The sequence below is a fragment of the Colletotrichum aenigma genome, assembly GCF_013390185.1.
Source record: "Colletotrichum aenigma strain Cg56 chromosome Unknown KSG_Cg56_contig08, whole genome shotgun sequence".
NCBI lineage: Eukaryota > Fungi > Ascomycota > Sordariomycetes > Glomerellales > Glomerellaceae > Colletotrichum > Colletotrichum aenigma.
This window is the reverse complement of record NW_023500914.1, coordinates 3,641,858-3,667,694: the sequence shown is the minus strand read 5'-3', so window position 1 is coordinate 3,667,694 and position 25,837 is coordinate 3,641,858. Positions and strand designations below refer to the sequence as shown.

Here is a 25,837-nt window from a genome sequence, read left to right as displayed (position 1 = left end):
TCGATGTCGGGCGGTCCTTCGGTATCTGCACCTGTCTGTCTACCTTACCTTCCTTGGCTTCCATCCACTGTAGACGAAACCACGACCCTGCACTGTACACATCATGTTTGTCCCTACGACGCGGCGACACCTGTCTCCAAGTAGTTAGAAGGAGGCAAAAGGGCAGGGAGATACTTTGCTGGATGACGGCCCGAGATGCAGGTACCTCGCACCGGTTTGGGGAGAAGAAGCAAGTCCAGCCTGCCCAGCTGTCAAGAGAATCTCAACGGCCGCTTACGTCTCCATGCAACCATGCAGTTTTTGGTCGACCTTAATCCACCGGCACTGCTAGCTGCAGTCTTTCCTCACTACCGTCGTCTTGGCTTTCTGTTGCGGGCATAGGTAGCTGGGCTTCTTGGATCCTTCGGGTATAAACCTGCGTTCGGTGTTATCTCCCGTACGTGCCTCACTCCCAGAGCTGAGCAGTGAGAAACCCCATCATTTCCCCATTTTCTCGCGAAAATATCGTGCCCAGCTTCATACACATTGAAATGGTATTCCAGCACAACAAATGCTATAGAAGGGATGGCGATATCAGCAGCAATCCATGATACGTTACCTTGCTCTCAGCACGATGCAATGGTGCATGTTTGGATGAGAAGACCAGGCATGGATGATGTGCGAGGAAAATAGAACAGCTAATGACGGTTTGGGCATCTGTTAACGAGTCTTGCTCCTGGGTGCACACTACGGGCTGTGCTCTCTGCGCTCTCAGCACATTTGGGTGGAAAACAGCAACCAACAGAGGCACACCACCCCGCCGGGCTTGCTGCTGCACCTCTGATGTGGTTGGTGTTGGAAGGGAAGGCAGAGGTGCCAACACCGCCTGTGCCAGCCAGCACCAGCATCCACCTCGGTGACAGGCAAGAGAAAAAACAAAAGATATTAGTCTGCCCGGCGAGGGTCACGAAAGTGCTGCATGCTGCCCTGTGCAGAGAGGGGGCATGTTAGTTCTGATGCATCATGGTTGCAGCGGTCGCCATCTCAACCCTAAGATCCGGGATCAATGACATCGCCCGGGCTTCTCTGTGGACGTTCCTGCATTTGTTGCTTTCGTAAATCAACGTATCACAACCTCAAGCCGTGCGATGTTCAGGGCAGGCTTTACGAAGTTTTACACCAAGTTGATGTTTTCGAGAAGCTTTCCTGACGTCTTGCTCGGACTCACACCCTACGTTGCCCTCGAGGTACATTCGACATTTTCTCCGGACTCCAGATTGGTTAGATCAATAAGGCTGCGACCAAGAGGGAATCGATCTGGTGCCCACAATTCTGTATTCTTTTCTTCTTCATTTCTCCAAAAGTCATTCCCCAAAAATACTTCTGCCGGATGTCATCGCGACGCTGTTTTCGGTCAAGGGTCGCTTGCTTTTGTTACATTTCACGAGCGTTGGACCTTTCTGTCTCTTCCATCTCTCCTTATTTTCGCATTTCAGGACATCCACGGCATATCTTTGGACTGGCCCCCATCCGACATTTTCTTCTTTTGTACGATAGCCTCTTGTTCATCCCCTTCTTGAACCCATTTACGCCGCATTTCTTCAGCCAACGGCTGCTACGGTTTTGGTTAGTATTTCGCCGCCACCTCATTCCAACATGTCTCGGGACGAAGACATTGCATCAAGCGAGAGCCCTGGCATCTTGAGGGCCCAGGCAATGAACGAAGTTTTACCACGCCGCGATCTCGACATTTTCACCACCTCGCGCATGTTTTCCGAAGGGGACTGGGTTCTCTCAGAAGTCGGGCGTCCTCATCAGTTTCAGGCAGCCTACTGCGTTCCAAATCAGCGAGGACATCTGGTTCCCGCGCCTATGCCTCCAGTCAATATTTCGGCAGTCACCAACGAAGAGGAAATCTACAACCACTGCACCGTCTATCAATTTGCCCCTGGTGAGTTACACCATCATCATCACTCGGGGACCATGACTGACATCCACCAGCATATCAAAGCCGAGGTGACACAGCACTCCACGGCGCTTCCAACGCAGCCAGCCACCAACCGCAACAGGATCTCGGTCGCGGGTTGGCGGCAACCAACGGCAACTACCAGCAGTTGCGGCCCCATTCCCAACCTGCCGATCAGTATCGCTTCGACTCAGAAAAGAAGGATCCCTTCATTCACTCGGGTGACACCAGTTTCTTCGCGAGTCCTCCCTCTTACGCATCCGCTACGGCCGCCCACCTGCATGCACCTCGTCGAGACAAAGAAACGGATTTGCCGCCCGCGCCGATGCATGGCCAGAATTTCGTCAGCTTTTCGGAAGAAAGCATCGTCGGCGAATTTCAAGCGCACCCTTCGATAGGGGCGGGCTCTTTTGCCAGCACGATGTTCAACGATTCGTTCCGTAACAGCCCGGAATCGGAAGAAATTCACGGCTTTGAATCATTTACATCACATGACTTCTCTTCCAGCATTCACGGCCAGGCAATGATTGCGAGCGACTCATTTGACATGGGTTTTGCCCTTCCGATGACGACGCACCTCCTTGAGCTGGCCCTGGAAGACATTTTCCCTACAGGCAACGGATCTAGCAGGGGTGACCAGAGCCACGACGACAACGAAGACGCTCACGGAGAGAGCGAGATTATTCCCGTCAAGGCGCAGAGATAATTTTATCTTCCCAATCAAACGTGCCCTTTTGAGTTATCAACAAAACGTGGCAAACGGTTTTTTTCTTTCTAAACTGTGTGTTTGGATGCAATCATTTGTAATTCTGGGCAAACATGTTTCAACTTGGGCACAGTTTGGTCCTGAACAAGGTCAGCACGCTTGATGTTTTCTGCCAAAAACCAGTTGGGAGGGCCAGAAATGGCAGCTTGTCTTCAGCAGAATTTGGCTCTATCGACTGGGGTTATGATTGCAGGACATTCAACCTCAGCTTCTGGAAGGGGGAGTTGGTTGGGGTTTTGGATCGCCATACATTTCTGTGTGATCAATGATCAGGCTTTGCGCATGTTTCTAGCAATTTTCTGGATTAGACACTAGATAGAAATCAGCCGAAAGACGAGACAGAAATGACAGATACTTTCCTCACTCGAGCATACCCTCAACCTACCCTCTACCCCTGCCTCAGTGCGGCGAAGCGCGAAGCGGGCCACTTGACGTGACTGTTGCTGGCAGGGCTTCAAGAGCCATGTGAGTGCGGTTGGCAAACATGCTTGACGAATTAAATCTTGGCTGGAAATCATGGGATGCGTTTGATTAGGTACTGAGACACTGGTTGCGAGAGCAAACAAACGTCTTCTACCCTTTAAGCCCAGCCATATCCAATTTGTGGAGGTTTACGCTACACTATGAAAATTCTGTTTATACTTTAATAAATACCTACTATATATCGTGATATTATTTATAATAACTAAGAGAGCTTTAATTTAGGTTTATAAGAATATTATTGATAACTTTAATAGCTTATAAATAACTAAGATTATGTAAGAAAAAGAATATACGTCTTCCTCTATTTATTAATTATTTCTAATTAAATTAACTTATTATAATTAAACTTATTAAAATATTTATTACTAAGTTAATGAATTAGAAAATAAAATAGAAAATTAATTTTATTACTTTAGTAAAAATATATAAATAATAACTTTAGCTTTTTACTAATAATATAAATTTTAATAGATCTTTAAATAAATCTAAAAATAAATATTATTACTAAATATTTATCTACTAAATCGCAATATTCCTCTTTTTTTAATCTAATAAAAAGATACTTAGTATTAAAAAATACTAAGTTAATTAATAATAACTCTATAAAATATTTAGAAATGATAAGAAAATAAAAGAGGTTTAAAATAAACTTAATAAACTAAATAAATTTAAAGAATATAAAAAAAAGTAATTATAGCGATCGCTATAATCCTCTCTAACTATTAAAGCTAAGAGAAACGAAGGGAGAAAGGAAGGGGGGTAGTTATAAGGGTAGCCTATATACTAGCAGAGTTTCTAAAAAGTACACTTTAATACACTATGTCACTTCACAGTGAAAAGAGCAAATAAGCGTTGTAACCCCCAAGAGCAGCAAGACCCTCGTCGTCGAGATTAGCATCTAGACCAAGCCGAATTAGATCAGCCTCTTGCGCTTAGCGGCAGAAGGACCCCTGCAACGCCCCACATGCCGTCCGAACTGGGCTCCTCTGGGCCCCGTTTCTGCGATCGAAAGCCTCCACGGATGCCCCCCTCCTTTCTCTAAATCTTTGACATGTCTCATCTGCGAAAAAAGAAATGCGCGAAAAGGGCCGCGAAACAACAGCATTGCGTGACAACACAGACGACAGGAACATCATTGCGCCCCTCGTATCTGCTTGAGACGTGCGCTTGGTGTGGTGGGTACCCCCCAAACTCATGCAGGAGAAGCTGACCGTCTTCAAAGCCCACTTTCAAAAGCCACCAATACCGAACCAGCGCAAGCAAACAACATTGCCGCTTTGAGCAAGATAGACGCCTGTGTCCTGGCACTTTCGAGGGAGGACTGCCTCTACCGCCAGGGATGACGACCCAGGCACTGCAGTCGTCTCCCTGAGAAATGGGCTGTTCACAGTCTTGTTGGCTATGCCGGGTCTGTCTGAGCAAGCCGCTCTGCTTCTTGAGGCACTCGATCCAATCCGAGATATGTGGTGGAGAGCACCGCCCCTACCATCACTTCACGCTCTCAAGGGTTGGACGCGGAACCCTGGCCCTGCAGCTCTTGGTCCCCGTGGTCGCCGATGTTCCCACTTGATCTCCAGCACTTGTCTTCATCAGGCGGAGCAAAGAAGGCGCCATCGTCACTGTTGCAGCCTTCCCTCTTCGACCAGACATACATGACCGTTGACCTTCTCTCCCCCTCGCCTTCTCCAAATTGCGACACTCTTCTGCAGCTGCGGCAGGAGCTGGCTGCTAGGGCTCAACAACGTGTCCCCCTTGTGATCCTCGCGCACCTGCCAACCTATTTTTGCCCTTGTCAGGAAAGAAGGGAGGCTTTCACCGACCTTGCCGACATCATCGCCAAGAATCTGGAAGATGCCATCGACCCATGCCCCACGCAATCTGTCCAGCATCTTCGACTCATCGGCACTCTTCATCACCGCCCCGGCACAGTAATCAGGATACTGTACGCTTCTACCGACCAATCATTACCGCTTTGGACTGCCGCTGCTACTCCCCCGCATTGGTGAGAAATGATCCGAGCCTGCGGGCCTCCCTGACCGCCTGGTAACGGCCCCCAAGGAACACGCCTGGAGGTCCAGGGGTACGAACGTAACAGGGACCCCTTTGGGATTCCCGTCTTCACAGGAAACGATCCCCTTGGTCACTCCGCGCAACGGCTGCCATCAGCTATCGGCGTCTAATTTCCTGCTGCCAAGCGATTGTCAAGGACAGCGTCGCCTGCCTTCTGGAAGTCACCGCCCTGTCCAACCGCCCAGATCCCGGCACTCGATCTTACACCTGGTCTCCAGCACAGACGTACGGCCGTAAGGCAACAGGGGACCGATGTTAGGTGGGAACAAGACATAATGGATGAGGCCGTTAGCCTGGAGAACACTCCCGTCACGGCCTGGCGTTTCCAGCGCTAGCTACGGTCGCTGTGTGGTAATCTTATGGGGGCCTTTACCTTCTTTTCATCTCTCGAACCTCACAATTTGCCTCACAAAGCCTTGTGGATACGAATGCGGTCAAACTAGAGGCTTGGTTTACCGAGTTGACAGACCAGTAAAGGAACAGATGGGCCTGAGAGATGGGTAGATCTGAAGCAGCTCTTCCATTTGTCGCGCCAGCAACGGAAGGGTTGTCAGATTCATCGCTCTCTTGCGTCGGGAGACCAAAGTGACCGATCCAGGGCTCAACTAGTTAGGCATGTGCTGGGAATGATAGACGAGGGAACTACACCATGCAACAAGTCGGTGCGCGTCACAAATTACCAGCAGCGGGCGCAGAGACTTGTCGTCGCTAATGACCAACAGGTTGGCGCGGGACGCGCGCTTTTCAGCGGCCTTGCATGAAGTACATTCTCTACCCAATACGATACCTCATGAGCCTCTAGAGTGAGTATCAGCAAGGGAAAAAGTGCCGGCTGTCATTGAGGAGGTGGCGGACAAGCGCGAGGATCGATAATGGGGCGATTGGTGAGATATACGATCGCGCTTGGGATCTCATGGTCTTGGAGTGGCCTATTTACGTGTGGTGGCACAAAGGTTCGTTTGTTATGAAGTATACAGGCAGCAGTACAAGGCACTCAAAGACCAGGCGAGCACTGGTCGCCAATAGCCCCTGCAATGACCTGTCATCTGCGCTTCAGAATCCATGCCTTCGTTCCGAATCTGACCACCAGCAGACTCTCTTCGACACATAACCTTCTCCGACAACACGCGTCAACCCTGCCTCGAATATCCAATCATTTTGCTTGGACTACGTGGTTCCTCGTCTGGCTAGCGCACTAGAGTTCACTTCGTACTTGAATGCCACAAGGCAGACATACCAGGGAGCAGGGAGGAAAGGAGTGGGCTAGGACCAGGACATGCCGACAAGACATGAAAGAGGGACCCCCAAGGCCATCATACTCGTCTCAGCCAAGCCTAGCGTCACTCACAGAGCTAGGAAAAGCGGCTCATGTCTAACCAGAGCGGCGCCCTTCTTCACCAGCACCCTGGCATTCCTTGCCGCTTCCCCAAGGAGTTGCTCGCCATGTCGTCCGCCATGCCCTGCAGCCCCCCTCCTTGGCAAAAGGAGGCCTTTGATTCCGGGCCAATCGATCACCCCCAACGTACGCCACAATGACTGACAGGAGCCCTTCCGATTGCAACAACATCACACGAGGACGGTTGATACCCCTGGTGGCTTTCTCAACGGTGCCCACGGCAGAAGCTAACCCCCCCGGAGTCACCCATTGATGATACAGGCACGCAAACGGCTAGACGATTCAGTACTCACGCATGGACAGGTCTCGATGCTCAGATCTCATCGTAGTCTCTGGGCGAACCGGGGTTGTAGGAGGTGCCCGAGCCCACACTCGGGGATGAACGTCTTCCAGACGGCATCTTCTGAGGAGCGTGATTGGGTACCATGTCCAGATTTTCACCTGACTTTGATCTTGTAGTTCAGTCTGGACTTTTGAAGCCAACGCTCGGGGTCACGGGAATCCCGAAAAACGAGATTAATCGCTTGTCGTTGCCACTCTGGGTCTCCTGAACGTCTCAGTCTTTCTCTCAAATGACAAAGAGCAGTAGCTTTGATCATAAGGATGGCCTAGGCCGGATAGTATATCCGATGCGTAATCCGTCTGACACCGCGGAGAAACATCTTGTACAACTTTCGTGTAGGTTCCATCGGAGGCGGGCTCGACCTCCGGGATGAAGTCGACAAAACCACGTTCTTCGGAGGGCCGGACCCCGCCCCGGTTGGCGTGTTGTAAGACACTTTGACTCAACGCGGGATCTCGGGCGACTCAGAACGGAGTCAAATGTCTGAGAGCCCCCTTTGCCATTTATCGACGGAAAGCGTTTGGTTTACTCTAGCAGCTGAGACCCGTCCCGTCCAGCAGATAAGCCAGCGGATGCGAGAGCGGACGCGAGGGAAGGACCGGCGCGAGGAAGCAGTATGGCAATTTGATTCATAGTGACAACTGAGTCCTTGATGATTGGATGGCAAGAGACGATAGCCCGCCTTCGGGCTGTCTTAGCACGTCAGCTGGCGTTCTCGCGTGCCTCCCACGACCCGCGGAACCGCTCTTGTTTTCTCCCTGGCGGAAGCGGGAGATGAAAGATCAAGACATGTCGTGAAGTTTCACTTTGGAGCCGCTGCGACGCTGGGATGCGAGGCTGCTGTGACACGGGTACCTGCTGTTTCGACGGGAGAGTGCTCCGTGATCCCGCGGCTGCTCGCATATTCCCCACAGTAGTAGCGGCGACGGCAGCAATACCGTGGCTACAACCTCATATTAAAATGTCTAGCTTCGGGTGATTGTCGATATGATATCTCCTCTAGCAATACTGAGCCATAGAAACTAAAGCTGACTGCCAAGATTGACCCATCTTTCGGACAAGTTCCATATTCCCTAACACAGTGCAGCATCCTCACTCGTCAAACGAACCATGACCCGTAATCTTTGCAAACGCCAACCGCACACCAAAAAGCCACATCACCATGCCTCGGACTCAGGTCCGAATCCCCTCGCCAACAACAACTAACTAAACCCAACGGCCTCAGCTCCGACGCTCCCCCCAGCCTCTGCCCTTTCACCGCTTACGCCCTAGACCCTTAGACCGACGGACCTGTTCCCATTACCGGGCTTTCGGACGTCGAGGCGCTGCTCAACCTGATTACTCGTGATGTGTCCTGTATCCGTTGAGGGGGAGGGGACTAGCTAGGGCTGGATTGTGGAAAGGGCGTTTTCCGTTTTAATGTCTAGCTTCTCTCGTCGGCGCTACGGGGCGGAGAGAAGGGCGGGAGAGGGAGACAAGAGACAACAAGCCACAAACGGAGGGAGAGAAGACCGGGTAACGGGTGAGCAGAGCACGCGGATAGTTGAAAAGCCAAGAAACTTCATCAAAATTCTGCCAGTCCTTTCCGCCCTGAGTAAATGCTCGCGCGGTAGATTGGGTGTGAAGAAAGAGCAAATAAACAACGACTACCAACGAATGCTACTAGTGCCCGCCATCGCCAATCCACCTCGATGTGATTTTTGAAGCTAAAAAAAAAAAAAGGAATACACAAATGGCTCCTCTCTCGGGAAGTGACCGGCGATGTCGTCGGAACTCCCTTGACGGCGGAAAATATGTCCATCATCTGACAGGACTGACTACTGTAGCCAGCGCGACTTCTACTCTTCCTGGTAGGAAATCTTGCGCATCTCTCCTAGCCTGTGTCGTGCCGCCGACAGGGCATTCTCCAGCTGCAGGATCTCGACCTAGTGGTAGCGTAACGCGTCAGCAAAATCATCGAACTATCGCCATAAAAAAGCCTCGTCTGCCAAGAAGGCAACGATGCCGAGTGGTAACGTACCTGCTGCTCCATCTCCCGGACCTTGAACTCGTGAGCACCGAGCTTGGAGTAGTCGACCGCCTCGTCCTCCTCGTTACGGTCCTTGATGATGCTCTGCACCTGGCGCACAAGCGCTCTGCAGGCGGCGCCAACGGCCTTGGAGGCCTGCTCGAGGTTCTCCTGGCTCTTGGACATGAAGCCCGCCTTGACTCTGCTGGCAGCGACAAGCTGCGCGGTGGATGCCGCCACGTCGTTGGAAGCCACAATGAGCTGCTCGGGGCTGTTGCGGTTCGAGAGGACGCCGTCCGCAGTCTCGATGAGAGTATTGGTCGACGTCGCGACGGCCTTGGCTGCCGAGATGAGACCTTCCGTCCACCTGTTGTTCTTCTTGTAGAAGGCGGTACGCGATGAGGAGCCGCGACCGGCCTGGACGATCTCCTGCTGAGTCGCCGTGGCAGCCTTGATGAGCTGTGCGATGGCGTTGGTAATGGCCATGGCGGCGTCCAAGATCGTGTCGTGAACCTTGAGCTCGTAGGTAGAGTAGCCGTCGCGAGGCTTGTTCTTGAGCTTGGCCAGGCGAGCTGCGGCGGCCGCAATGGCATCGGCAGCCTTGCTGAGCTCCTGGTCGACAATGTCGCCAAGATCGCCCTTGCCTGCGAGCTTGCCGGCATTGGGAGCAAAGGTCTCGACGAGCTTGTTGAGCTTCTGCAGGTTCATCTGCACCTCGTTATTGCTGTTAATGACAACATCGGTCTTCTGGATGGGATCCATGCCCTCCAGGCGGAAACTCTGGAGACCGCGGAAGAACTTGACAGTCGACATGGCAGACTGACGAGTGCCGTTCATCAAGGAGTCGCCCTTCTTCTCATCGGTAGCCAAGCGAGTGATACCCTTGGCGTTGGTGCAAACATCCGCGACGGCACCGGCGAAGACATTGATGGTCTTGATCAACTCAGCGTGAGTGGCATTAGGGCCATCAGCAATGAAGTTGTTGAATGCCGTGGCAAATTCCATGGCACTGGAAGAGGCCTTTTCGATTTGCGACAGAACGTACGAAGGCGAGGCGTTCTGGTTTCCTGCCTGCATTGTAGAGTCCAACTCGTACAGTGCGTCGTCCACTCTTTGCACACCCGACTGCAGCACCGAGTCAATAATGTCGTTGATCTTGTCCAGGTTGGCCATGATCAGGGCATCAATCTGTCCGTCAATAACCTGATCCGTATCGCCCTGGTTGAGCTTCAGCTCGTTGAGCTCAATAAGCGTCTGGTCCATGCCGGCCTTGTAAACCTCGAGCTCCTCCTCCTTGTCACGGAGAAGCTGCTCGAGGTCGCTGCTGCCATCCCTGAGCTTAGCCTGCGCGTCATCCAAAGCGCGAGACTTCAGACGCAAAGCCTCCTCGAGATCGGCCATCTCACGGTTGTACTTGGACAACATGGTTGAGAGCTCGTTACCCTTGCTTCTCTCGATGTTGTCGGCCCGGTCCATGGCCATGCGGAGCTCGCGCTTCAGCTTCTCAAGCTCATCCTTGTTGGCCCCTGAAAGGCGGTCCTTATCGTGGAGCGCGCGATCTCTCTCTCTGATCATATCCGCGAGCTCAAGGTTTTTGGTCTTAATCTCACGCTCCAGCTTCTCCCTGCGCTCAATAGCTTCTTGCGCAGAGGCTGCCTTCAACTGAACAGACTTGAACTTTTGAAGAAGGTCCAAGTGCTCGTGGCGAAGCTGTGAGTAGAGCTTCGCAAGGGCCTCGTACTTTGTGCGCCATGTGTTGACCTGCTCTTGCAGAGCCCGGATCTGGTCGTCCTTGCTGCCGAGTTGCTGGCCGAAATGTCCTTGGATCTGAGAAAGTTCGCTCTCCAACGCCTTCACCCTCTGGTCGTACTGCTGCAGCATGAGCTGATCTCGCTCATACTGAGCTCTGGCATTGAAGTTCTCCTGCTCCAGCTCCGCAAGTCTACCCTGCGTCTGGTATTGGAGCTGCTGCTGCATGAGCGCCTCCTGTTCGCGGCGCTGCTGTTCAGCCAACCTACGCTGCTGCTCCTCGAAGTCGCGCTGCGCTTGCTCCTGTGCCGCCAATTGCATAGCCTGCTGCTGTCGTGCCTGCTCCTCCAACACCCTCTGCTGCTCCTCATATTCGCGGTTTTGACGCTCGAGCTCATTCTTCCAGAACTCAGAGATATCATCTGGCTCTTGCGACTTCGGCTCAGGCGGCGGTGTCGGGCGTCTTTCGATCTCCTGTTTCGGTCGGGCGGGCAGCGCGGGCGCCTCATCGTCCTCCGCCAGCAGATTAGGCGGATCCTGCGGCAGCTTAGGAATCGTAATCAAGCTGGTCAGGTATCGGAGGTTTGAGCATTCATAGTAAAACTTGACGAGACGGTAGTGTTGAGCATCGTATCTTTCGCGCAGGGGTTGGAGCACATCAGCGTCGCCGGTTGCTACGAAAGTCAGTCCGATCGGTCATCGCTTCAAACAGAAAGGGATTGCGGGACTCACTGGAGTGCATGGCGCGCAGCATGCTCGTGATGAACTTGTAAATACCGTAGCTCTCTTGCACCAAAGGCACAAGAGCAGAAATACGACACTCATTGTTTCCGACGTGGCGGAAGTGCGAGAAGATCAGCTTCTGGAACTGCTCAATCTTGTCCTGGAGGGTCATCAGGTCGGTGATCGTCTCGTAACCTTCGTTAGGATCGTTGATGGCCTTCAGACTGAGATATTCTTCGTACTCGAAGGTGCCGTTGAATTCCGGGTGCTGCTGGTGGAAAGAAAGCTTGGCCAGGAGATAGTACACATATTCACGGATCAGGGGTCCGTATCCTCGCACGCCCTCTCCGCCCATCCCGCGGTTCAAGCTATCAATCCACCCTCTCTGCGCCATGGCTTCCCTCAAGGTGTTAGGGTGTCCTTCTTGGAGGACTTTGTGCAAGGTAATCAGAGCCTTGAACGTCTGGACTTCATCAGCGAGAATAGGCTGGCTGCAGAGCAGCATTGTTAGCGTTTGCCTTTTCGTTACGAGCGCATTCACCTACACCTTGATCCCGGCCCAGAAGGCCTGGGAAGAGCGATGGTCCCATGTGTAAACAATGCAGCTTCGGACATGTTTTCTCTTCGGCGCAGTCTCGTCGGGGTTCGTGGCCTTCTTAATGTTGATCGCCAACTCCTGGTCGGTCCTGAAGAAGTGTCAGTGCACCGTCACCGCGAAATCAAGCCAGGCATTGAGCTGATGATGGAGGAAAATGACGGACTTGGTATGTCTGGTATCAGGCACGGCAGCCATCTTGTCGGTTTCGTACGCGCGCGAGGGCGGAACTCGTGAGGGGGGTGGTTGACGCTGGTGTTCTAATCGAAATGGTCCGAGGATATGACGTCTCCCAAACGTTTAAAAGGAGACAGCTCCACGTGCAATGCTGCCTGACGGTCGCAGGGGACCAGACTACAGGAAGCAGCGATTAACGAGAGAATCGTGAAAAGAAATCGTCAGCGACTTCCGTGCCGAGAGGGAGAGAGAGGCGGGAAGAGTCGTCAGCGGTGACAAAGCTCTAGAACGTTTGGCAGCTCGAGTGTGGCTGGGTTCTGCAACATGCGCAAGCTCCGGCGATAGTAGCGCCAAGACGACCCCGTAGGTTGCGATTCGGCTCGGCTCCAGTCGGGTTGGGCATAAAGCCATGGAACAACGCTAATCCGGGGCAAATGTCAGTGACACGGGCTGTCACTTTACCACTGCCACAGAGGGGCCAGGTACCTAAGGTCCGGACAGATGCCTGATCTGATGACGATAATGGTGGGGTAAAACGATCAAAGTTGGCCCCAAGAGGTCCCTGCGGCACTGCCCGGACTTCTAATTGCGATGCACACTGACAGATTCTTGAAGATGTGTATCTCGACAATCCTGTCAAGCGAAGTGATGAACTACAGTTGGAATGAGACAGAAGACATGCAAGCGATTGTGGAAGCTTTTGTGCAGCCGTTCCTTCGACACACGGTTACAACAGCGCATTGCATGTATCAAGAACAAACTAATGACTGTAGTCAAGGGGATAAACTCAGCTACAGTGCATATGCGGATGCACCAGGAATCGCCCCTCGCATCGACGGCGGGTTTCAAGTGAGTTGCCCAAGTGCATTGAATTCTTTCCCAGACCAGACCCGGAGCCAATTGGTTGTTTCCATATGCTGGGCAGTTATTAGCTTGTGATGGAACAATTTTGGCCGTTACTCATGCAATGCCGGCCCCGAACCTTGTTGATTGGTACTGTAACGGGTACGGGAGTAGCGCTGAGAGAATAAGAGAATGACAAACCCAGACGAAGAGGATCCGATGGGATTTCAAGGATGGCAAGGGAAGCTTCGTGCTTTGTCATCACACTTCAATGATTGCATCCAACACGCAAGGTCATGTTCTTCCATTGATCGAGGGTATCATGAAGCCCGGCGGAGGACCTGGGCCATCTATTCTGCCTGTCAACCAAACAGGCGCACTGGATTGACAGTGGTTTCCTCAATAACACAAAACACCCAGACACCGGACCTGTACCGCGCTCCCGACCCAGAGGGACGACCCCGAGGCACGGCGGCAAGGTCGCAGAGGGGCCAACGGGTCTCACGGGTAGCATTTCGGCGTAAGGGCAGACGAAGAAGTGTCATTGGTTTCTTTTTTCCATTCCCTATGGACGTTGCCGAAAACGTGATGCCTTTCCATGCTAGAATTCTTTCCGTTCCTCACGTAAACACCCCATGCAAAAGAAGAACTGCCAAACCCCCCACAAAGACACTCTTAAATCGTCGTCTCGTAAGGAAGGGGGGTGACGGTCTCGGGCTTGTTCTCCTTGAAGGAGACGGTGCGGGCCTCGCGGGGGAGGGCGGGGAGACGCTTGAGCTGGACGGGCTTGCCCTCGGCCTGGGCCTTCTTCTTCAGGGCAGCGTTCTCCTTAACGCGGCGGAGGAAGTCGTCTCTGGAGCGGGAGGGGTGGATGTGCTCGATGCGGAGGTTGATGCGCTTCTCGATGTAGCGGTGCTTGACCTTCTTGTAGATGATGACACCGACGGCGGACTTGGTGACGTTGTAGATGACACCAGTCTTGCCGTGGTAGACCTTGTGAGGCATACTGCAGACCCGTCCTGTCAGTCTCCTGTTTTGCGCACACACAAAGACACACAAGACCCTTGACACCACACACAACACACACACGGCCACAATTTCGGCTAACTTCAAGGTTTCCTCGATTGCGCCGTGTGTCGTGCCATTGTAATTCCCAGGTCGGACGGGTTCATTGCTTACCCCTTCTGGACGGCACCGTTCGCCTTAATGTCGACAATGTCGCCAACGCGGTACTCGCGGAGGTACGTGGAGAGCTTGATCATACCCTTCTCACGGAAGTTTCTGGAGAACGCATACTGCAAACGAACCGTCAGCAATCCGCCCGCAATCTCGAAAATTCGTTGGAATCGTTAGACATACGCGCGTTCCCGCGCGAAGACCCGCTGGGTGACCCATTTTGCCGGTGTTTTGTCGTTAAGGGCGGTTGGTGATGGTTAGTTGTCGTCGAGGTCCTGGGGAGATCGCGAAAAAAAAACTCCAGGCAAAATTTCGCATTCGGCAGCCGTCGTGTGGGAGCTGTTTCCCGAGGGGGGGGGTCGCACTTTCCTTAGGGCACCTGGGTCTGCCACGTGACCCGCCATCCCCAATTGGGCAAGGCCAGCGCAGGGCGTCTCCACCACAAGCGAGCCCTGTCCCACGCCTTTCTTGCCCACCTTTGCATTTTACTGTCTGCCTTGACACTTTTTTTTTCTTCGTGTATCGAACGACAACGACAACGAGGAAAATCGACGGGTCGGCAAGATGGCTCCGTAAGTTGCTGGCGATGGTGATGGCGCATTGCAATTCGACTTGCTGACGATGACTGCGCAACAGTCTCACTTACTCCAAGACCTCCAAGGTCCCCCGTCGCCCCTTCGAGGCCGCCCGATTGTCAGTATTCTCCGGCCACTGAACTTGAGCTTGCTCGGTTTACGTCGCGAATTCCGAAAACTGACTTCGACATGACAGGGACTCCGAGCTTAAGCTCGTGGGCGAGTACGGTCTCCGCAACAAGCGTGAGGTCTGGCGCGTCCAGCTTACCCTCTCCAAGATCCGTCGTGCTGCCCGGTATGTGTTCCTCTTGTTGGTTGCGCATGTGAACACATGTTTGCGCCTTTGGTGTGGGAGGGGCACGATTTTTGCTAACACCCATCACAGTCAGCTCTTGACCCTTGACGAGAAGGACCCCAAGCGCCTCTTCGAGGGTAACGCTCTGATTCGCCGTCTCGTGCGTGTCGGTGTCCTCGACGAGTCCCGCATGAAGCTCGATTACGTCCTTGCCCTGAAGGTCGAGGATTTCCTTGAGCGTCGCCTCCAGACTTGCGTCTACAAGCTCGGCCTCGCCAAGTCCATCCACCACGCCCGCGTTCTCATCCGCCAGCGCCACATCCGTGTCGGCAAGCAGATCGTCAACGTTCCTTCCTTCATCGTCCGTCTCGACTCCCAGAAGCACATTGACTTCGCCCTTACCTCGCCCTTCGGCGGTGGCCGCCCCGGCCGTGTCCGCAGAAAGAAGGCCGCCGCCGCCGAGAAGGCCGACGGTGGTGATGAGGAGGAGGATGAGGAGTAAATGCAACGCCACCATTTAGGCTAAGGATAGGTCAACAAAAGCTCTGGGACTGGCTGGAAAACAAAACCAACCATGTGGGAATTGGGGTGTTCATAGTCACGGCGTTCGCCAGAGGCAAAATGGAATGATTGCATCAAATACGGGATACCACGAATGAATGTTACAGAAAAGTCGATTTTGTTCAGGAAACACAGTTCACCCTTGCACGCCAGTGATGAAGGGAATGGGTATCATATTTGTCCAATGCAATGCCTCGATAGTCTAAACCAATTCATCCTTGCCCAGGAACTTTGCCATCGGATCGTTTGCTGCCGTCCGTTTTCTCCTGTACTCTTCCATCTCGGCTTCTGATACACCTCCCATCATCTCCTCCACCGTTCGCTTCTTTGCCACCTTCTCAGGAGGGATCTCCTGCTTCTCTTCCTCCTTGGGAGCCTCAGGAGCCTCCTCCTGAGCAGCCAAGGCAAGGCCAGTTCGCTGGCGTTCCGAAGCTTCCCATGCCTGTTTGCCTTCCTCGCCCGTGCAATAGCTGTTCTTGACTACCGAGTGACAACAAGCGTAACCCCATTGAAAGTTAGACCACCAACTTCCCCAGATGGAGGTGTGGTTGTGGATGTAGACGTCCTCGGGGTACTTGGACTTCGCGATAACCTTCGGCGCACCCTTGATGAGGCCGCTCTCGTCATACTCAACGTACTGCTCCGACTCAGTGATGAGGTTCTTCATCTCTTCAGGCATCGTGTACTGCGAAGTGTCGCCGTACATGTCCTTGAGCTTCTTCTCCCTCTCCGCGCGCTTCTTCTCTGCCTCCTCCTTCTCTTTTTTGCGATAAAACTCTCCGGCGGTAGGGTTCGCTTGCAAATGCTGCGTGGTGTCACCACTCTTCTCCTGCGCTTCCCAGGCATACTTTTGAGCCTTTTCAAACTCGTTGGCATCGCCCGAGCCGCGCATGAAGCCCTCCTCCGCGAAGAGATTTGCCGCTTTGTCCGCAGTCGCACCTCCGTCCACCAAGGATCGCGTCTTCGGGTCGTATTTAGCCGAATCCAGGTCCAAGTTGACGAGATACTTGGCGGTGTCCTCTCGTATTCTGAGCTGGCGCGTAGCAGTACTCTGGTGCTTGCTCATATCGTTCTCTTCTGCGTACTTGTCGCCGTCATCTTCGTCCTCAGCGTCGCCCTTCTTGAGTGCCTTCTTTCTCAGCGCCTCCATCTCGTTGAATTCTTCCACGACATTCCGGTACTCCTTGGGGTCATATCCGTTCCAGCGGTCTCGCTTGGCGTCCCAGCCGAGGTTGACGTCTTGAATGACTTCATCTGCTTGGATATCCTTGCCAGTCCACTTTGCGCCTTTCGCGCGCGGTCTGCTGAGGCAGTCTTTGGCTTTGTGTGTCATGGCGCCGCAGTTCTCGCAAGCGCCCTTGCGGTACTTGGTCGCAGCCGGACCAGCCTTCCTGCCACGATCGTACCATTTTGACTGATCATTTTTCTTGTTTTGGAGACGCTGATGCTCGAGATAATCGGTCTGGTCGCCTTCTTCGCCGGCGTAGAACGGCCTTTTACTGATGAAAGAGGGGATGTAGATGTTCTCTTCCTTTGAAGCGGCGCCTGAGGCCTTCGGGTCGGGTTTCCGGGGGGGTGGTGGAGGCATCTTGGCTTTTGAACAGGAGTGCGTCGTTCTGCTTGGTCGGGAAGGGGGGACGAGATATGCCGAGCGCACCTCGCAAAGAAATAGGTAGGCAAGTTTGACGAGGTAAATGGCGAACGCGACGAAAGTGAGGCCGAGCTTGAGCAAATCCGAAAGCGTGGCTGAGATATTAGATTGTGGCTGGTTCCAATCTTATCGCCACGTGACACCGCTCATCCCAGGCGTTAGTGACGCGCTTCCCATCGGCAACAACACGACTAGGTCGCGTCGCCGCTGAGCTTCCCAAAGGAGACAAACGCCCTCAGTATGTGCTCCAGCATGTTCGGTGCCTGCTTACCATGATTTCTGTCGGTTCCGCCTCCTCTCATCCTCCATGAGTCTCGCTCGCAGCCACGATGGACCTGTTCAGGGTGAGGTTGAACTGCATCGACCACTACCAGGCGACACCAACACGTTACGACCCCCAGCTTCGCAATGACATAGGCCCTGCACAAGCCAAGAAGGGCCCCAAGGTCCCGGTCGTTAGAGTTTTTGGTTCAACGGAAACTGGCCAGAAAGTATGCGCTCATATACATGGGGCTTTCCCGTACTTGTACGTCGAGTATCAAGGCAGCTTGGAGCCAGAGGATGGTAAGTGTATTTTCTCCGGTTTGTTTCATATCACAATCTCATCAAGTGTACAGTGGGAGCGTACATATATCGCCTTCATCTTTCCATTGATCATGCCCTGGCTGTCAGCTATCGGCGTGATCAATATGCAGATAATGCCAAGTTCGTGGCGCGAATCACCCTTGTGAAGGGTGTTCCCTTCTACGGCTTTCATGTCGGTTACAGATTCTTTCTCAAGATCTACATGTTCAACCCGATCGTCATGACAAGGCTGGCCGACTTGCTTCAACAGGGTGTCATTCTGAAGAAGAAGTTCCAGCCTTACGAAGCGCACCTTCAGTACTTGTTGCAGTTCATGACAGACTACAACCTGTACGGCTGCGGGTATCTGGATGCGTCCGATGTCTTCTTCAGAGGCCCAATACCGTCTTACGATGTGGAAGGAAACTCCCAGCACCTCTGGCACGACCATTCCATCCCAAGAGGCCGTGTGCTGGAGGACTTGAGCTTGCCCAGGGTCAGTCATTGCTCTGTCGAAGTTGATATTTGCGTGCAAAATATCATCAACCGCCGGATGGTGAAAGAACGCAGGCTACATCATGACTTTGTGGAGCGGGTGAAGCCACTTCCTGCGGATGTCAAATTGGTCTACAGCATGGCAGGGCTTTGGAAGGATGAGACTCGCCGGCGGAAGTTGAAGATGCCAAACGCAGACCCTGGCAGCAGTCCCTTTCCAGCTGAAGTTCTGATCTCGATGTCAGCAAATGCACGCGACTCGCAGCCGCAAGGATGGATTCACGAAGAGGAGTACCAAGAAGAAGTGGTTAGGCTCATCGAAGCCGAGAAGGACCCAGAAGACACTTCTGAGCCAGACTTCGACACCTTTGTTGAGCATAAACCCCTGGAATCCAACGTCAAAACAGCGCTCCAGTCTGTAGAAGATTTGTACCCGACCAACCTCTTGCCCGCCTTAGGTTTGCCTTCCAACCACGCCCCATCAAACCAAAACCCCGCGAGCAGTATCGAAGTCGACGAGCAGGGCGTTCTTGAACTAGGCGGTGAAGACTTTGACCCCTTTCCGGTCGATTCTGATGGGGAGGCCCTCATGCAGTTGGACGAACTTGGTCTGAAGAAGGGTGACCAATTAGACCCGGCTGCTGAAAATGAGAGTAAGAGACCGGGGCGTCAAAAGCCGAAAGCAAATGTGGCAGGCAATAAGGCCAATGGAGATCATGTTGTGAAGGCTCCAAACACCACAGTGAAGGGCCTGAGAGATCCTTCGCTCCCACCATACGAGGGCATCTGTACAAGCAGTCTCAAAACTGGCACTCCGCCTGTAATGCCTGTTTGGCAGGAGTTGCTTGATGCCGCCGAGGCGGAGGGTCTCGTTTCCAGATCGAAGGAAGAGGCGCGCTCAAGCACGCAACGGAAAGTGGCAGCAAAGAGGTCAGTGTCACCTCATCCAGCGGCGCCTTCAATCAAACGTACCCGAACAGACACCACAGAACCATCAAAACAACCACGTTCTGCGCCTCCTGTCACCACAAAAGCGAGCCTTCCAGCAGAAGGAGACTCGGAAATGAAACAGGTTGTGATGCTTCCTTCCAACTCCCAAACCAACCCCCGCTCTTCTCAAGGCCCTGATGGGAAGCCGATGGCGAATCAACAATTGTCCTTCCCGGTAGTCAAGAGCCAGGAAGACCCAACCACCAGGCTTCGGCTGAGCCAAAAGAGCCAGCCTCGGGGGTCCCAGCAAGAGCAGAAAGAGTCCCAGAAGCACGTGTCCTTCAACCTCGCTCCAGATACCGTAGGTACCAAGCTTGACTCTAACCCTACACCCAAGAAAGTCCGTATCGCGAGTCCGCCCAAAGATTCGACTGGGACGGAAACTCTTCTTCATCGAGCGCAGACGGCGCTTGGGACTTTTTCAAACAAGAGACATTTCATTATCGGAACGCTGCCTCCCGTTCTCAAGGATATCACGTCATCCTTGAAGGACTTGCAAATACCCGATGCGATCTACCAAGATGCATATTACGGCGAGGAAAAGGATGTCCCTCCTCGGCCACGAGAATATGCTGGTCGGGAGTTCCGGCTCGAGAGCAACACGTTGCCCTACCTTGCAGACTTTGATCCGTCTGGAACATCTGCAGCAAGTGTGGGAATGAAGCCAGACACGCCGTATGATAGGACCAAGACAGACCAAGCTTATGAGGCGCAAGGTAGGATTTGCTCATACCGAAGTTGGGAGATAGCTCAACCACCACCATCATTTGAGGAAGTGCAAGAATGGTGGGAGAAGAAGCATCCTCCGAAAAAGGGCCCGAAGAAAATCGATGGAAAACTTGCAGGAACCCCGCAAGCTTCAAAACGCTACCTTTCTCAAATCGACGGCCCTACGCCAAAGAACAAGCATGGTTTCAAGTACTCGCCGAAAAGGAAGTCAACGAGCGTCAAACATGAGGCTCAGTATATGAGTACCATGGCTTTGGAGGTGCATGTCAACACGAGAGGCAAATTTGTCCCGAATCCTGAAGAGGACGAGGTTCAATGCATCTTCTGGTCTATCAAGGCAGACGGCACGATCAGCGCTAGCCAGAACGCGGCTGGCGGCATTATTGCTGGTGTTGTCGTTCTTTCACCCGATGGTGAGCTTGCTGCGCGGATGAGACGATACATCGCAGCAGAAATCTTGGAAGAGTCATCTGAGCTGGATCTAATGGTCCGCATGGTGGAGATTGTCAGGGCCCACGATCCTGATATCTTGACGGGCTACGAGGTCCACGGCAGTTCATGGGGCTACCTTATTGAGAGGGCCCGACTCAAGTACGATTATGACCTCTGCGACGAGTTTTCTCGTATGAAGAGCAACTCCCATGGCCGAATCGGAAAAGAGAATGATCGTTGGGGTTTCAACACGACTTCAACTATTCGTGTCACAGGGAGACATATGATCAACATCTGGCGAGCCATGCGAGGGGAGCTGAATTTGCTCCAGTACACCATGGAAAACGTAGTGTGGCATGTGCTCCACCGCCGCATACCTCACTATTCCTGGAGAACCTTGACGGAATGGTACAAGAGCAGCAAGCAACGGGATCTCGATAAGCTGCTGCGCTACTATCTTGTTCGCACACGGATTGACATTCAGATCCTAGAATCAAATGAACTGATTCCTAGGACCAGTGAGCAGGCCCGACTGCTGGGAGTAGACTTCTTCTCCGTGTTCTCCCGTGGGTCGCAGTTCAAGGTCGAGTCTATCATGTTCAGGATCGCCAAACCCGAGAACTTCATGCTTGTCTCTCCTAGCCGAAAGCAGGTCGGTGGTCAAAATGCACTTGAGTGTCTCCCACTGGTTATGGAGCCTCAGAGCGCATTCTACAACAGCCCACTCCTGGTGCTCGACTTCCAAAGTCTGTATCCCAGCGTCATGATCGCTTATAACCTCTGCTACTCAACCTTCCTCGGCCGTATTGTCAACTGGAGAGGGATGAACAAGATGGGATTCACAGAGTATCAGAGACACAAGCGACTTCTGGAGCTCCTGAAAGACCACATCAACATTACCCCCAACGGGATGATGTATGTGAGGCCTGAGATTCGCAAGTCTTTGCTCGCAAAGATGCTTGGTGAGATCCTGGAAACTCGAGTCATGGTGAAGAGTGGGATGAAGCAAGACAAGGACGACAAGACGTTGCAGCAATTGCTTAACAACCGACAGCTCGCACTGAAGCTCCTTGCCAACGTCACCTACGGTTATACATCGGCGTCCTTCTCTGGTCGGATGCCATGCTCCGAAATCGCCGACAGCATTGTGCAAACAGGAAGAGAAACGCTGGAAAGAGCCATTGCGTTTATCCACTCACAAGAGCGCTGGGGGGCTGAAGTTGTGTACGGTGACACTGACAGTCTGTTTGTCTACCTCAAGGGCCGGACCAAAGACCAAGCCTTCGACATTGGCAACGAGATCGCCAAGGCCATCACCGACATGAACCCGCGGCCTATCAAACTTAAGTTCGAGAAGGTGTACCACCCATGCGTGCTGCTTGCGAAGAAACGCTACGTGGGCTACAAATACGAGAGCAAGGACCAGGTCAAGCCGGACTTTGATGCAAAAGGTATCGAGACTGTCCGACGAGACGGTACGCCTGCAGAGCAAAAGATCGAGGAGAAGGCGCTCAAGATTCTCTTTGAGACGGCGAACCTGAGCGAGGTCAAGTCGTATTTCCAGAAACAATGCGAAAAGATTATGCGTGGGTCCGTCTCGGTCCAGGACTTTTGCTACGCGAGAGAAGTCAAGCTCGGAACATACAGCGACAAAGGCCCACCGCCGCCCGGCGCACTGATTAGCACGAAAAGGATGCTTGAAGATGCTCGAGCAGAGCCACAGTACGGAGAGCGAGTGCCGTATGTAGTTATCACTGGTGCCCCAGGAGCGCGTCTCATCGATCGCTGCGTTGCCCCGGAAGACCTCCTCAAGGACTCGCACTCCCAGCTAGATGCGGAATACTACATTTCGAAGAACCTCATCCCGCCGCTGGAGAGGATCTTCAACCTGGTGGGCGCCAACGTCCGGCAGTGGTACGACGAGATGCCCAAGGTGCAGCGAATCCGTCGCGTCGACCAGACACTCGGTGGTGGGATGGCCAAGAAAACTCTAGAATCGTATCTGAAGTCTGCATCCTGCATCTCATGCAACGCCAAAATGCAGGTGGAGGGCGTCTTGTGCCCGAAGTGCGAGCAAGACGCGCCGTCGTCTCTCTTCAACCTTCAGACGCGCCTGAATCACGAAGAAAGAAAGTACATGGAAGTGGTCAGAATCTGCCGAAGCTGCTCGGGACTCCCTGCAGCAGACGACGTCCCTTGCGACAGCAAAGACTGCCCCGTGTTCTACTCGCGCGTCAAGCAAAGCGCGAGACTCAAGACAGAGAAGAGCGCATTGGATCCGGTCATTCAGGAACTAGTACTAAAGGCAGGGAAGGGATCGTTGGAATGGTGAGGCTTTTTTGTTTTAATCAAGATACCATGTTGGTGTGGGATGCCTCTTCCCCGGCGTTTGTGAGGGACGGTTTGGCTGATGCAACGGCCTTGGGTTGATAAAGAGCTATGATGTCACTGTTGGGCGGGCGGTGGTTTCGGTTGGAAGGTCGCAACAAAGACACACGGAAAGTAGCTGGAGATTGCACGGATACAACTGGTCCAACACGATGGACTAAGAAATACGCTAAGACGTGTTATTGACTTCATTGTGCTTTAAGGAGATGAGAAGAGGGCGATTCAAGTGCTGATGCGATACACCACCAAGCGAGTGGCATGTAGATTGGTCCCCGCAATGAAATGGTTCCCTTCATCTCGTCGCGCCAGATTGACCCTGTCTTGAAGAAAGTGAGGCGACTTGCTATGACTAGGTATCGACACCTAATGAAGCCTGAGAAGTCTTTCTTCAAAGCCAAACAGTCAACCCAAATTTAGAGTGTCTGGGCTTCTGTCATGACCCGTTACCTTCGTAGTGCGTAGTGCTGGTTGCTGCTCCTCAGTGACCTCACGCTGCTCAGGGGACCCATTCCCAGTGATTCTCGCGGGGTAGACAGGGATGTGGGCTGCCGACCCGATCGGAGCTGCTGCTCTCCCGCCGACGAACAGCGGTCTGCGGGTCATTCGGCACTCTCAGGCTCTTGGTGCGCTACGACTCCCACTAGCCGCCCTGCGTATCCACACAAGGTCAGACCTGAGAACGCCTCCGAAGGGCCGGCCACAACTCAACCTTACAGCGCTCACTCTCGCCCCCAAAGTCAAAGGGTCTTTGTACAGGCTGTCTGTAGGTACCTACCTTTACTTGCCCAGGTGCTTACAAGCCAGCTGTCATATGGAAGGCACCCGCCGCAACTCCATCACATGACGGCATTCGAGCAACTCATTGGACGCCGGAAGCTCCAAAAGTGACCAGAGTACCTGCCTACCTGACCTCCCACTGGTCTTACCTGATCCATCTTCGATCCAGAAACGCCGTCCTGCGGCCAAGACCTAGAAACCCGCGTGGGATTTTTTGTCCACTTTCTGAAAAGTCGCATTTGCTAAATCGTGTGTTTATTTGCCTTCGTCCTGAAACAAGAGCTTCCATTCCCTCCCCGCGAAACATCGAATCGTACCACCCCGAGATTCACGCCAGCAGAAACAAGCGTCCGATGCTCCCGACAACACCCCTCCACTTCGTCATACCCATCTGCTAGCAGCACTGCAGATTGTAGTGCAGCCGCGCGACAGACGAACGCCTGGGAGACGGAGGTGAAGCGACAGCAGCCATGGGGGGCTGGACCGGCTTCTTGTTCACCTATCTCCTGGGAGGCCTGACCTTCATACCTTTGGTCGTCGTCGCCGTCTTCGTTCATGCCTACCTGACTCTGCCCTACCGCCAGGATGCCGACACAAGCCTTGACGCCGATGGCGGTCAGGACTCCGTCGTGCAGCCCGGGGACGATCTCACGGCTCTGCAAGCCGCAAAGGCTGGCGATAAGGACGACGGCTCGGCGAAGCGGCCTGCGACCCAGGATAACGACGTAGCAGCGGGGTACTTCGCCGTGTGCCGTGAATACACGCCCATGGGGATCAACGCGAAGCCCATCGAGCGAGCCACGCCCACCGGGTCGACTACCGTCGCCGCGCCGAGCCAGAGCGTCTACCAGACCATGTATAAGAGCATCTTCGAGCGGAAGCCGACACCAGGACCTTTGGACAGGAACGGGTTGAGCCAGCGTCCCAAGAACGCCGGCAACGTCTTCTATGTTGTTCTCAGGTCGGTGCACCCTGTCCATGCGCCTCACGACTTTGACTGACAAGTACCAGGCATGGGCATCTGATGCTCTTTGACGATGACGAGCAGATCGAGGTCCGACACGTTATATCACTTGCGCACCACGATGTCAGTATATACTCCGGAGGAGACGTAACGCCTGAGGGAGAGTTGTACATCAAACGGAACGCGTTATGTTTGTCGAGGAGGCCAGATGGCCCGGAGGTTGGTCCGGACAGTCAGCTCTCCAAACCGTTCTACCTCTTCTCGGAGAACTGCTCAGCAAAGGAAGACTTCTACTTCGCTTTGCTCCGCAACCAGGAGCAGACTTTTGGCAATGACCGGATAGCGCCCAAACCGAAGCAATTTGAGGTCAAGAACATTATTTCTTTGGTCCAGAAGCTGCACTCGTCCGAGGAGCATCTGTCTACTCGGTGGCTGAATGCCATGATTGGACGCATATTCCTCGGAATATACAAAACGACCGATTTGGAACACCTGATTCGAGAGAAGCTCACTAAGAAGATTGCGCGGGTGAAGCGGCCGTCATTCCTCACTAACATTGCCATCCGCGGGATTGAAACTGGCGAATCAGCCCCCATCATCACTAACCCTCGCCACAGGGACTTGAACGTGGAGGGCGAGTGTGTGATGGAGGCAGATGTACGGTACACTGGAAACTTCCGAATCGAGGTGGCTGCGACAGCTCGCATCGACCTTGGGTCACGCTTCAAGGTCCGCGAGGTCGACCTCGTTCTCGCCGTCGTCTTGAAGAAGCTTGAAGGACACATGCTCTTCAAGATCAAGCCGCCACCGAGTAACCGAATTTGGCTCTCCTTCCAGAGCCAGCCGAAAGTGGAGATGACCATCGAGCCCATTGTCAGTGCTAGGCAAATCACCTACACCATTATTCTACGACAGATTGAAAACCGGATTAAGGAGGTTATTGCGGAAACTTTGGTGCAACCGTTCTGGGACGATATGCCGTTCTTTAACACGGAGCACAAGAAGTGGCGAGGCGGAATCTGGGAAGACGATGACGCTGTCGTCGGCTCGCCTAGCATGGAGGCTCACGTCGCACAAGAGGGCGATGTGGAGGGGGTTGACCGCTTGGAGGACACAGGGGACCTGCAAAGCGACCTCAGACC

General features: G+C 53.3%; 6 protein-coding genes across 6 annotated transcripts; 3 read left to right on the top strand and 3 right to left on the bottom strand.

Annotated features, from left to right (window-relative positions):
• Positions 1–1,635: 1,635 nt before the first annotated feature.
• Positions 1,636–2,651, top strand: CGCA056_v012439 (uncharacterized protein; the record flags this gene model as incomplete). Its single annotated transcript, XM_037327683.1, has 2 exons — positions 1,636–1,930; positions 1,981–2,651. 2 exons carry the CDS (start codon positions 1,636–1,638, stop codon positions 2,649–2,651), a joined length of 966 nt encoding a protein of 321 aa, XP_037174604.1.
• Positions 2,652–8,841: 6,190 nt separating this feature from the next.
• Positions 8,842–12,276, bottom strand: end4 (Endocytosis protein end4; the record flags this gene model as incomplete). The annotated part of the gene is made up of 5 exons (XM_037327682.1): positions 8,842–8,928; positions 9,024–11,434; positions 11,493–11,974; positions 12,029–12,169; positions 12,245–12,276. The coding sequence occupies 5 exons, from the start codon at positions 12,274–12,276 to the stop codon at positions 8,842–8,844; spliced, it is 3,153 nt and encodes a 1,050-aa protein (XP_037174605.1).
• Positions 12,277–13,773: 1,497 nt separating this feature from the next.
• On the bottom strand, positions 13,774–14,493 carry CGCA056_v012437 (60S ribosomal protein L21-A; the record flags this gene model as incomplete). Its single annotated transcript, XM_037327681.1, has 3 exons — positions 13,774–14,104; positions 14,278–14,393; positions 14,458–14,493. 3 exons carry the CDS (start codon positions 14,491–14,493, stop codon positions 13,774–13,776), a joined length of 483 nt encoding a protein of 160 aa, XP_037174602.1.
• A 345-nt stretch (positions 14,494–14,838) lies between these two features.
• RPS9 (40S ribosomal protein S9) lies at positions 14,839–15,646 on the top strand (the record flags this gene model as incomplete). Its single annotated transcript, XM_037327680.1, has 4 exons — positions 14,839–14,846; positions 14,911–14,967; positions 15,046–15,144; positions 15,235–15,646. The coding sequence occupies 4 exons, from the start codon at positions 14,839–14,841 to the stop codon at positions 15,644–15,646; spliced, it is 576 nt and encodes a 191-aa protein (XP_037174603.1).
• A 261-nt stretch (positions 15,647–15,907) lies between these two features.
• Positions 15,908–17,293, bottom strand: SLU7 (Pre-mRNA-splicing factor SLU7; the record flags this gene model as incomplete). The annotated part of the gene is made up of 1 exon (XM_037327679.1): positions 15,908–17,293. The coding sequence occupies one exon, from the start codon at positions 17,291–17,293 to the stop codon at positions 15,908–15,910; it is 1,386 nt and encodes a 461-aa protein (XP_037174600.1).
• Positions 17,294–17,685: 392 nt separating this feature from the next.
• rev3 (DNA polymerase zeta catalytic subunit) lies at positions 17,686–22,898 on the top strand (the record flags this gene model as incomplete). Its single annotated transcript, XM_037327678.1, has 2 exons — positions 17,686–17,920; positions 17,974–22,898. The coding sequence occupies 2 exons, from the start codon at positions 17,686–17,688 to the stop codon at positions 22,896–22,898; spliced, it is 5,160 nt and encodes a 1,719-aa protein (XP_037174601.1).
• Between the last annotated feature and the right edge of the window lie 2,939 nt (positions 22,899–25,837).